General features: G+C 34.7%; 1 protein-coding gene and 1 non-coding gene across 2 annotated transcripts; both read left to right on the top strand.

Moving 5' to 3' along the window:
- Positions 1-593: 593 nt before the first annotated feature.
- On the top strand, positions 594-697 carry LOC147485858 (small nucleolar RNA R71). Its single transcript, XR_015203395.1, has one exon. It is a non-coding gene; the product is annotated as a small nucleolar RNA R71 (small nucleolar RNA).
- Positions 698-10357: 9660 nt separating this feature from the next.
- LOC147485859 (uncharacterized) lies at positions 10358-13490 on the top strand. Its single transcript, XM_086573325.1, has 2 exons — positions 10358-11637; positions 13270-13490. The coding sequence occupies exon 1, from the start codon at positions 10815-10817 to the stop codon at positions 11628-11630; it is 816 nt and encodes a 271-aa protein (XP_086429451.1). The 5' UTR covers positions 10358-10814; the 3' UTR covers positions 11631-11637; positions 13270-13490.

Here is a 13490-nt window from a genome sequence, read left to right on the forward strand (position 1 = left end):
ATAATAATTATTATTATAATTACCTTGTCCTTGTCCTTGTCTCGGTGGAGCTTGGTTGTAATTGGGCACTGGCCTAATATTTTGATTATTAAACCCTGGAGGTGTAACTTGATGATTATTTCTCCAACCAAAGTTGGGTTGTTGCGTCCAAGGGGCGTTAGGTTTGCTATTAATGGAACAAACATTGTCCGGTTGTGCGGATGGTTGTTCATAGACTAGAGGACAATATGAGTCGGGATGCTCAAGGCTGTAACAGAAATTACATGGAAGAGTGTTGACGTTCATGACAGGAGTAGGTTGTTGTTGGATAGAAATGGATTCTACTTTTTTAGTGAGAGATTCGATTAAAGTTTTAAGCTCAGGATCAAATTTAACCTCAAACATACCGGGCGACTTTAATCGTGGAAGAAGAATTATCGAGCGAGGGATGCCATTACACCCCCGCTTATTTTGACGTTTAAATTGATCTTCCAAAAACATATAAGCCTTTGAGGCACCTTTACTAAGGAAACTACCCCCATCATTATGTCAAGAACCTCTCAGATGGTGATGTAAAAGCCCTTTGAAAAGGCAACAAAAGCGTGTCTTTCGCAAGGTTATGATGTAGACACTCGATGAGAAAATCAGTGAAACGATTACAGGCCTCTGAAAAGGATTCATGAGGATTCTGGCGGAAGAAATGAATCTTTTTAAGTATTTCATCTGCCTTCAGTGGTGGGTAAAACTGTTCCATGAATAATTGAACAAGTTTGGCCCATGAGTCCACAAAATTAGTCGCTTGGGTAGTTAACCAAGATGTCGCCTTATCGGCGAGGGTGAAAGGAAACACCCTCAATTTAATTTGCTCCAAACCAATGGTAAGATGATGAAATGTGTTAAGAACTTGTTCTATCCTACGCATACGCTAATAAGGCTTCTCATGGTTTAACCTATGAAAAACTAGTAACAAATTAAATATATTCGGGGGGATTCGAAAATCCCCCACTGGGTCTACAAGAACGATGCAAGACTTAAGGCTATCGTTAAAGGCCTTGTAAAAATCAGAGAGAGGAGTCTCTATTTCGTTAGCCATTGGTGTAGGTGTAGTGTGTGGTATTCTAGATAGGCATGTGCGTTGATGTTTGCAATAAATAACAGAAGATGGTTTACTAGTATCGGACCTTAATCTCATACAAGGTTAAGGCCAATAAGAACAAACCACTAACAACATTCAAACAACCCTGATATGCTAGAAAAAATCTTCTAACAGGAGAGGCGAGGAGTGGAAGAAGGAGTACCTGAATGCCTCCTTGCTACGCGTTTGAATAACGTCTTATATACGCAATCACAGTGTATTCATGAAGTTCGAAACACTAAATAACTTGAACGAAGAAAGTTGGAAACTATCCTGTGAAAATCAGGCTAATTCAAGAGTGGGTGGCACGCACGCTTTGGAAATAGGTGTAAAGAAAGCGCGCTTCTTGCCCCGACCAATGTCCAAGAGCTTTTAGCGCGCGACTTCCAAGATAGCCTACTATGGGCACGGGTGCGCTCTGTGTAGGATTCTGAAAAAAATATTTCTGAACCAAACAAACACAGTCAGAACCAAACAAAGGTGGGTGGGTTTAATGTGGTTTTGGTAGGGACGAAAATACTAAAGGAAACGAATTTAAACATAACTAAGATGGTAGCGGCGCCATTTGATAAATGGTAAAACAATAGTTTTACCTACTCTTAACTATTTATACTATAAATAAGTAAAACTAAATGCTTAATCAAAGAACTATATATCAAAGTTATCTACTCTCGGTTATCTGGAAATATGTGGAGTAGAGAATTCGTTCCACTCCTAGTTGTTTAAACGTAAGTTTCCGCTAGTTTAATCGATCTTAACAAAACGAATGAGAGTAATGAATTGAAATTATACTAATATGGCAATTGAACTTAGATAATATGTTTAGCTTATTGATAAGAGCCCAAAACTGTAGTTTTAACCCTTTAACAATAATACTTTTAGACCAATTATGCGAGTAATAAATAAGAGTTAATGCTGATTACGTGCTTTTAGATATTTCAGGCATTGGAGTCAATTATGTGCATAAATGTATCACTTTTGCAAGATAAAGGAGCAAAGGTTGGTTGCTAAGAAGTTCTATGATTAAAGGCTAAGATTTAAGGAGAAAAAGCATTTTTAAAACCCGGTCAAAGTTGAAAAGTCAAAGTCAACGCGGGCAGAAACAACGCACAAAAGTCAGCAGAACTTCCAAAGACCGTATCTTTGGACTTAGACCTTAGAATTAGGCCTACCTTATGTCAAAACGACCGTCTTGGGAAGATCTTTCCAATGGTTTAAACATTGACCCAATCAGAGGAGCAAAAATGAACGAAAAGTCTATTGAAATCAAATCCAACTGAAAAGACCTCTTTGGACTGAAGAAATTGGGTTTTGGGCTCGATTTTCCAACCCAAAACATGGCTCCAGGCCCATGCACGAAATTGGGAATCTCTTTCTCTTGTTGAAAGGAGGAAAGGAGGCAGACTCATTAGCTATACCTAGATCATAAATAAATTAGCTTAGACTCCATTTTTTAATTAGTGATTTACTTGTTTTTAATTTAGTTTATTGAATCATTGATAATTCTTCATTAGATTAATAAAAGTAGTTAGTTATTCATAAATTTAGTTTTGGTTTATTAAATTACTTAGATCTAAATTCAGTATTAGTTGTTAATCATTTCTTAATTGTTAATTCAGTTGTGAATCCTTGATTAGATCAAATTAGTAAATTTATAATCTTTATATCATGTCTTGCTTAAATTCATATAGAAATGATAGTTTAATGATTCAAGGCTAAAACCTCCATTAAAGGGGTTTGAGGAAGCCTTGATGAAAACTTGTTTGTGTTAGCTTAGAAATCATTGTGATAATCTATTCAATTCTATAAAGTAATTAGTTCACCATGAGAATGGGTTTGATTGCTTCACATGCTAGTTATTATTTTGGTAGAGATTGCCATGAATAATTAGGGATTAGAAATACCAATTTGTTATGCGAAAGCATTGCAATTAGGATTACGACGAATCTTCGCTAGTTAATTAAGTCGAGTTAAGGTGGAATCAAATCCCCCTAATTCCTCCTCATATAGTCAAATTAGCAATTCCGTAGTTTGAATTATCGTATCCTGATTAGTAGTCTCCCATCATAGTATAATCGTATCGTTACTCTCATTAACTTTGATAGACTAATAATCGTAGTTAACTTAGAATTCTAAAGAACTAGGAGTGGAATGAATTTTCTATTCCAACTATATTGCAATAGCATCGAGAGTAGAAAACTTTGATAATATATAGAATAGGAATCAGTTTTACTTTTACTTACCTTGTCGTAATTGTATTCGTAGGTAAAACTATCGTTTTTACCGTTTTATCACTTATACTATAATAATTGAATATTAAAATGTGAATATGGAGAAGGGATTAAGGGGATTTGAATCTACTTGATGTACTCCTAATATGCTAGTGTAGATTATTGCAATCCTAATCAAAGAAGATTAAGTGTTCGATCTCTAATTACTCATGGCAATCTCTACCAACTAATAATTAGCATGTGAGGAAGTCCAACCCATTCTCATGGCGAATCAACTAACCTACTAGAGTGAAACTCTTAAAAGGTAATAATCCTAACTAACACATCAAGTCTTCATCAAGCTTCATCAAACCCCTCTAATGGAGGTTTAGCTAGAAGTCATTAGACTATCATAAACATATAAATAAGAAGAAGACATCATGAAGAACAAACTTGGATTTTATTAATCTAATTGAATGATGAAAAACAATAACTAACTTAAGTTTAAACTAATAACCTAACTAAGTCTAAGTTCTAACTATCTATATCTAATTAATTATATCTATCTTAGTCTAAGTATATTGAGAGTTATGTCTTAGTCCTCTTTATATAAGAGAGGGCTAGGTTTACAATTTTGTGCATAGGCTTTGGAGCCATGTTTTGGGCCCTTAAATCAATCCCAAAACCTAATTAAAAATGTCCCAAAAGGATTTCTCTGTTGGAAATTACTGTAATAGCTTTTTTGTCCACTTCTTCTCCTCTGATTGGGTAAAGGTCTGGACCGTTAGAAAGCTCTTTCTGAGTCGGTCGGTTTGACATATAATAGGCCTAATTCCGAGGTCTGAGTTCAAAGATACGGCCCGTGGAAGTTCTGTTGACTTTTATGCTTTATTTCTACCCGCGTTGACTTTGACTTTTCAGCTTTGACCGGGCTTTAAAAAGGCTTTTTCTCCTTGAATCTTGGCCTTTCATCATAGAGCTTCTTAGCAACCAACCTTTGCTCCTTTATCTCGCAAAAGTGACATGTTTCTTCACATATTTGACTCCAATGCCTGAAATACATAAACACACGTAAACAGTACTAACTCATATTTATTATACACATAATTGGTCTAAATGTAATTATATTAGGGGGTTAAAACTATAGTTTTGGGCTCTTATCACACATCATGCACTAACAGGTCATTCATGGCACATTCAATGAATACCTTGGGTCATTCCTACCACATTCAGGGAATACCCATCATAACACTAACATGTCATTCATGGCACATTCAATGAATACCTTGGGTCATTCCCGCCACATTCAAAGAATACCCATCATAACACTAATAGGTCATTCATGGCACATTCAATGAATACCTTCATATCACATGATATCTCTAGTCATAATATATCATTACCAAATCCTGAGGCATGGAGAGTTCTAAAGGTGTGGTCAACTCGTTGAAAATATTATTCTTAGCTCACTTATCATTGTACTATCATTAATCATGCACAACAATTGATCACACCTACATAAAGTTATTTTCACGCATCAATGCAAATCAATCACGTATTTAAATATCATTGAACGCAATACGAATGGTCATCAATCAAATACAATTCAAATAGTAACAATCACGTACACAATTAAATACTAACATTATATACATATAGTTATTACAAAAACTAATATATAATATATAATATAGTGGCTGCACCTGTACATAAGGTTGCCTACGTATCCAATCTTTCAAGATTAGAATCAAACCTTACGTAGCTCTTAACCAATAAATATCAACATCCTTGTATGTACCTTTAAGAAAAACAACAATTTATACTATATAGAATCACATACAATAAGTTTCAAATACTCTCACAATCATATACGTAAAATTTCATACCCAGAGATACGCTATGAACTTTTAAATCCAAAATCTCACAAATAGATATTTCTCTATTTTTTATTCTAAAAAAAATGATCTTATGAACCATGTCGGTTCCAAATAAAACCACAGTCTAAAAGTAGGCTACAAACACTATATAAAACACCCAAGAAGAGTTTAAGAGAATCTTAGTGCATTACTAGACATATTTCCCAAAGCAGGTTCATACACATAAAGGATAACACGGTAGGTTTTCTAGCCAACTTGTCAAAGCAATAATTTTTTCTACATTCATCCAAATGATACACCACTTGATTATTTGAAAACTAGGATAGGTATAATTACTTCTTCATGTAAAACTCGAAGTCCTAACCTCAGCCTATCTAGAAGAAAATTTAGGTCGAAAACAGTAAAAATCCTAATTTTCAGCAAACTAGATTTCTAACGGACTATCTTCCGAATGACACAACTCTTTCCACAGGTATCCAAATGCATCGAGGCTTTTTGTGTTGAAAGTCTAACACATAGAACTTACATTTTTATGTTTACAAAAATACTAAATCTCATTCTAAATGTGCGAAAACTAGACTTGAATACAGTGTGCAGAAACTGATTCCTGACGCACTGTTTTCTGCCAGTCAAACTTCCAGACGTCATAATTAATTCCAAGGAACTTCAAATGCGATGAGGCCAATTGGAATAGAAAGCAGACTTTCAGATCTTACTCTTTTATGTTTTATAAAAATTCTAACTCTCATCCTAACTATTTTAAAACTGGACTTGAACACAGTGCGCAGAAACTAATTTCTGACGCACTATTTTCTATCAACCAATCTTACAGACATTATATCTATCTCCACATACCTTAGAATATGACGAGGCCAATTGGGTTGGAAAGAAGACTCATAAAACTCACTTTTTCATGTTTTGGTGAGAGTTTGAATCTGACCCTAACTATGTGAAAACTCGATTCCAAACCAGGCACAGACCGGATTTCTGCAGTTAGAAAATTCTGACGTGCCCACTTCCGAAGGGTGTAACTCCTTCTACATAAACCGAAATGCTATGGGGATTTTTGAGTTTGAAAGAGGTCGGATAACACTTACTTAACGTGCTTTAAAGAAAACCAAAATCAATGTCTAAACACACTGAAATTCGTCTCCAAATCAGACAAAATTCATGACTTGAACAGGACCAAACAACACCAAATTTTGCAACAACATAGACACCCACGTCAGTACTATACATCCGTTATTAGTATTAGATATATACGATTTGAGACCTCATGTGATTTAATAGGAAGGGTCATGCTCATCTAGGGTCTATATACAAAAGCAAAGGTAATAGATAAGTTCAAAACTAAGATAAGGTTAAGCTAATGCATTACTAAAGTGTGGCGACTTAGCCTTATACCATCCATCTAAGTAATCAAAACTCGTCTAAAATACCAATACATTGGCATCCCCTGTCATGATTTATTTCTTATAAACATTCCAATGCACAAGCAAGATGAACAAATAGTCGACAGTGTATTTCAAGCACACATAATCATCGCTTTCAAGATGCTAGATATCATCTTGTGTGTCATGTCAAGTAAGACAACTTTGTATTTAACCATACATGGAGCAGATGAATGTATATATACATGCTTAACAGTCAAGCACTTCTGGTTATTGATCACATATATCATTAATTGAAATAGTATTCTAAAATGTTGTTTCTATAGCATGTATGACAATTAATCATTACCACTTATATTTTATAATTCAAATTCAATTCAAATAAGTTGCACCAGTAGCTAAATATAACAACCCGTACATTCTATTTTATTTTGAGGTACCCGTACTTGAAAACAACTAAAAAAAATAGGCCTGCATACGGTTTGGTAGACAGCACTCACGAAGAATTATATATATATATATATATATATATATATATATATATAGCAAAAGGATTTTTGGACGTCAATAACTCATTATGGCTTTTATCAAACTAAATCATTTCTTTGTATATCAACGATTCCAATCAACCAAATAATCAAATTACTAACTAAAATATGTATAAATCAATCAAACAAATTTTTAAAATAAAAGATTTAGACTACTCACCAGAATTAATCGAAAAGCAAAAACGTTTCTTTATGTAACAAACTCGAAAATCGATTACGCATTGAGAATGTTGTCTTCTTCCTTCGGCTCCTTTCTCTCTTTGCCTTTCACTACAAAAAGGTTTGCTCTCTCTCCATTTTCTCTCACACACGTCTCTTTTCTTTTTCTTTTGGTTCTCTTTTTTCTTTAAAAAAAAAACTCCCCCAAAAACAAGAACAAGGGTTTGGTAAAACCAAAACCCCCAAAACCCCACCCCTTATTTTTGGTAACTATACTTATCCCACTTTCAAGTTTTTCTCTTTCTATATTTATCATTATCATTATCTTTGCTTTAACTTTTTTTTTTGTTAATATTTTATTTCTAAGCACTAATAAATAGGAAGGAAAAATACGGGTGTTATAAGGTTGCTTGGAGGTGCGGTCAACACTCATGCATACTTTGTCATGGGTCTTGCCCGCAAGCGTGTTGAAAATGTTATGATTTTGATGTACCGTTTAAATACATTAGAAGATCCACAGTGTGAGTTAGCGTTTTTATGTGCTTGTGTTGGGCACCCTAAGTTGGTCTTTGCAATTCATACTTGTCCACCATCCCTTTTCAGAGAGGCAGCTAAGACTTTTAATCGGAATCTCCGTAGTGTTCTCCAATATATTGTAGTTTCTGATGGTCCTAACTTCGGTGATTTGCAGTGGCGTTTATCAATACTCCCATTATGTCTTGATAGGTTAGGTATTTATTGTGTCACAGATGTCTCTACTTTTGCTTTTGTGCCCTCCCATTGTCAGATTTCTGAGCTTCAGAACCACATTCTTAGGAGTTGTGGCCTAGTGCCTTTGGATGAGATTCTTGATGTTGCTAGCAATGCATTGAGTATTTGTTTACCCGATTTTGACCACAGTTCTATGGTTGTGAATGCTACCGTCCCCTTAAAACCACATAAAGTTTTGGGGGGAAGCGTTATATGGTAAGATTGTTGCTAGTCTTGAGAGGGATCGAGTTTGTGTTATATGTTCGTCAGAAAGCAGTCATTGGATGCTTACAGTCAAAACACGCAAATGATTTTCTACTTGCTATTTCGATGGAGGGACTTGGTCAGCGTATGTTGCCGGTGGAGTATCGTTCTATTCTCTGGTACCGTCTCATGATTCCTTTGTACTCTGATGGTGGTTTATGCCCTCTTTGCAAAAAAAATAGACTATATGCTTTCAGGGACCATGCAGCACATTGTAGACATTTTTCAAGTTTCAAATACCGACATGATAATGTCAGAGATATTTTATGTGATGCATTTTGGAGGGCTGGAGTACAAGTGAAAAATGAGGCTCCCATGAATTTTCTCACTGATCCGAATGAGAGAAGATCAACACTTCGGCCTATAGATGTATTGATCTACAGTTGGTTTGAGGGGAGGCATGAGTGTGTTGATGTAACTGGAGCCTTTCCATTTATAGGGCTTGGGAATTGAGTCTTTGAGGGGGGAGAAGCAACTAATAGAGCAGCGGCAAGGAAGATTGAGAAACACGAGGAAGGCTTGTAGAGCTAACTAGCATTGTTTCATTCCGTTCGATTTCGATACTTTTGGTTTCTTGGCACAACAATCTGTTAAACTCTTTAAGAGATTGCAGAAAGTTATGGACTGCAACGTCATAACAGTTGGTTCTAACAAGTTTGTATTTAGGATGATAGAATTTGTCATTCAAAAATGACTTGCGGCGTAACTTGTTGCACGATTGTCCTAATTATTTGTAAAACTCGTTATTATTATCAATAAAATTTCCACTTGGTAATAAATAAATAAATAAATAAAAATTACTTTACATCTTTCTTTTAACCTACAAAATTTTAGGGTTCCAACTTCCAACTTAAAACCCAAAGAACTAAGCATGGAGTGATCTTAAATTATTGTGAAATCAATTCAAACTATTGTGAGTGGTTTGTGATATTTTAAATGAGTGTTCTTTTAGAAAATGAGAGAGAGATTTGAATAGAGAGATGAGAAGAAATTAGGGATTTGGAGGAGAGAGGAGCAGTTGAGAGGGAGAAAGAAAGAGTTGGCGGCTAGATTGAGAATTATGTTTGTAATTATGTTTTATAACAAGATCTAATGGCTAAGATGTATTCTTGGCACCTAAGGGTCAAAATCTATCAAGTATTTATCAAGCCCTAACTAGAGAGCAATTCGGGTCGGGTATTACGGGTTTTAAAATTTGAAAACCATGATCCAAACCAACTTGGTCGGTTATTAATTTTCTCAACTGAACGGAACCGGTTACTATGAAAAATCGAAACTAAAACTGCCTGGTTTGGTCCGTTTAGTCAATTTCAAGCACACCCCTAAGTTTTTTTTTTTGGCTACAACACCCCTAAGTAAGTAAGAGTATAGGGAAATTATATTTTATTTTACTAAAGGTTCAACCTAATTCAATGGAAGATTAAAAAAAAAAAAAAAAAAAAAAAACCTAATTCAATGAACATAAATGTTACTCTTGGCACTTAGTGCAACTATAAAAGTATGGTTCAACCCCTTAAACAGCTTCGTTTTAATTTGGTTAAGCACCAATTATTCATCAACTAAACACATTATTTTTCCTTATTCAAGTGTTTGGTATATATTGATTAGGTTTTATGTTCTTCAATCAACTTCTCTAGCAATACTTAATTATAATCGTCTATCCTCATAAAAATGGAACATCAAGAGACTTAACAAGAAAATGAGAAGAAGAACAGCAAGACACAAATGTGACTGGTTGATTTCTAGACATCTTGAAGTTAAAAATTAGCACCAGATGAGATGATTCATGATTGAACACCACTGGGATTTGAATTCTCATAATTTTCTTTTAATTTTTGGAAACTAGATAAAATAAATAAATAAATAAAAATTATAAGAGAACTTCTCAATATCTCATTCATTTATTGGACCCAGATTTGTGACAGCCTGTTGAGTCATTGTCCTTGGCTACAGCAGCCATGTGAAACTGTGAAAGTGACATGCCGCCAACGTGAGTTATTGATCTCATTTAAAACATAATTGTCAAAAATAAAAAATAAAAACTATCGAAATTCATAAAAAAGTGAGCTTCCCAATTTTTTGTTTTGGTAAACACGAGCTTCCCAATTTACTTTCAAGAAAATAGTACGTTATTATGTCGAAACTCAGTTCTCAGTTAGTCAACTAGTCATAGACGTATAGTGTTTCTTGCTCAAAAGAAATAAAAAATGTGCTTAAATTGATGCGTGTTAAAATCTTAAAACCCGTTCAATCATTCAGTATTTTGATGGAAAACGGAATTATGAAGCAATTAAGCAAACACTCCACTACTCCACTGTTGTCCTTTTTATCATTATAGCCACAAATACCAATCCTCATATCTGAATCATGTGCCTTGTCAAAATACTAACAAAACAGATGAAACACATCTATCAGTGGTAGTTGCAATGTTGCATTTTCTCCATCTCTAATATCAAAACCAGGTTAGTTCAAATTCCACAATCTTAATTTATTCTTCAACAATGAATTTCTTCAAGAAAAAAAGAAATAAATCTAAGGTAACTGTTAGTTATAATATGGTTACTCCTAGTACTATTACTTCAGAGTTTAATGAACCTGACTTCCCTGAATATGATACAACACCTTATGGTGGTGGTTATGATATCTCTACTACCTATGGAAAACCACTTCCACCAAATGATATTATCTGTTATCCTCGTTCTTCATCAGTTCCAAACCAGAATGGTCAGAAACCGAAGGTAGAAAACGAGTCTATACCGCCTTCTAACGACAATTCGTTAACTCCTCATGAAATACATAAGGAAGTAGACCATGTTGATCACATACCCAATCCACAAAATGGGTTTACGCCGCTTTTTAACGACAATGATTTTAGTAATGAGCACGATTTAGACATCCCCATCGAGTCGAACTTACGCCAAGAGTTGCCAGATTATGGTTATGATTACACAAGTCAAGAAAATGGTTATTCTGGTTATGAAAGTCTAGTGCCTTTACCACCAAGTGACTACATTGAACCTTGCGGGAGTATTTTCGGTTATTGGCCTTGTTTGTTAAAAGATTACCAGAAAAATGTGAAACAGAATTGTTATGAACATGGTTATGGGAATGAGTGGAAGGGAACTGAAGAGTATTTCTTTGGGAGTTCTTATCCATATAATGATTCAAAGGATGATTCTGTTGGTAAAGTGGATTTCAACTACGGGTATGAAAAGCATCATGTGGAACAGCCTACTTATGTGCAAGAGGAAAATAATGAGCAGTTATGGTCGCAGAAATTGAACTACAGCTACTATGAATCTTATCAGGAATCTTAGTTCAAATGTAAGTAGAGATTTCCTATTCTTGTTCAATATACTGATTCAAATTGAAGTTTGTTAGGAATTTTGTTATGTTTATTTAATTGTTCTCAGTAGAGATTGGAGTCGCTTCTTGATGTTTTAGTATTGGTACTTAAGATATTCGGTCTGCGAGTCTCCTAAGTTATAATCTGCATATTCAGCTTATTAGAGAATTGAAATGCTTCTAGTTCTCTGTGTTACCTTCAACTATTTGAATTGTTGTGAACTTGTACCTGAGACTTCAGCTACCTTTATCTTTTTGTATGAAAATGTTGCAATCACTACATCTGTAGCTAGGTATTCAATTCAATTGTGACTTCTAAGTTTGAAATGATTGTCTCATTTCCTATGCAACTCACGGGCTGTTCCACACATTAGTTACATTTGCACATGGTTTTTTCTTGGACTTGTTACATTTGACTATTTGAGATATGTTCTCAGACTTATTCCAGGCAGAGGTCTTAGCTATTCATTCCTTCAATCCTCTGACGCTCTTCTGTGTTGCATTGTATGAAACATTTTTAACCCTGATAGAGACCTTACCCACCCCCCCCCCCCCTTTTGTGTCTACATTACTTTCAAGTGGAGCTTGTTTTTTTTTTCTGGACATTGTATGAATTTCCCTTGATATGAATTTCTGATACACAAATATGCTAAAAGCAAAATGTGTAAAGAACAATTAAGATCATGTTCCTTGATATGAATTTCCTTGACAATAACTAAAGCAATAGTGATTGCAAATACTCTAAGTTTTTAGTGTAAAGGCGAAGTTAACTGTCGTAAGAGAATTCCGGCTGTAAAACTTTCAATTGGTAGCTGTTTTCTTATAGACTGTTATGTTGCCTTCATAGCACATAACATAATTTATTCTCATGACATTGGTTGAAGAAAACAGCTACAAATTAAATAACAGTCTATAAGGTCTCCCACATGCAACAAAACTCTAGTCTAAAGCAACATACAATGACAATTCAAGAATTTTAGTAAGAAAAATTATCAAGCACTTCATACACATATATCTGGCAAAAAAGAAACGTGAATTTGATTATATCTTGCGCCTATTATATGCTTTAGAGTAACTAATAGTGGAGTGATGATGCAGTGCAGAAAATATAATATCTTGAATTGAACCCAGAAACATTTCCAACTATCTATGAGATATGATGATATACTTCAAGGTTCAAGGTTCCTTGGCATTTTGCATTGCTAATCTGTTGACGGATCCTAAATTAAGACGACATGTGTCATAGCGTGAATTTTCTGTTAGGTTATACTCTATGTAATTGTTGCAGATTGGAGTAGTATCCAAACTTTCGTAGTTTAGTATATAAGAAATTGCTTAGGTAGTGTGAGGAGCCTCTGTGCTTTCATACCAAGCACAGCCTAAAAGTTCAAGTTTAATTTAGTTGGTAAAACTGGTATCTGAGTACTTCACACTTAATTGACTCTGCCATTTCAAGTCCATTTTTAGGCATTGAGTGGCACAGAATAAAAGTGCAAACATGTGTAGCAGTGAACTTCTGGCATTGTCTTGCATTGAGTATAGTCTAGGAAAAATGGATTCAACGGTGTTATGCCAGTATATACCTGAATCATTGTTTTGTATTCTTTGCAGTTATCGCTGACAATTGAGCAGAAAAGCTGTTTGGTTGCTCACTCGCTGTCATTGTATTCTATGTAGATGTGTTGTTGAACATTGTAATAATGTACTAAGTCTACACAAGATTAGTGAAAAGTTACTTTTCTTGCGTATATATGTAGAATGTGAACAGAATTGGCTGTAATTTTTATTGAATATGCACCAGATATGAATAAATAATGCATGGGTTCTCTGAA

The sequence above is a fragment of the Coptis chinensis genome, chromosome 7, assembly GCF_015680905.1.
Source record: "Coptis chinensis isolate HL-2020 chromosome 7, ASM1568090v1, whole genome shotgun sequence".
In the NCBI taxonomy this organism is placed as follows: Eukaryota; Viridiplantae; Streptophyta; class Magnoliopsida; order Ranunculales; family Ranunculaceae; genus Coptis; species Coptis chinensis.

Coding starts and splice junctions, on each gene's coding strand:
- LOC147485859 (XM_086573325.1), top strand. CDS start 10,815: ATGAATTTCTTCAAGAAAAAAAGAAATAAATCTAAGGTAACTGTTAGT.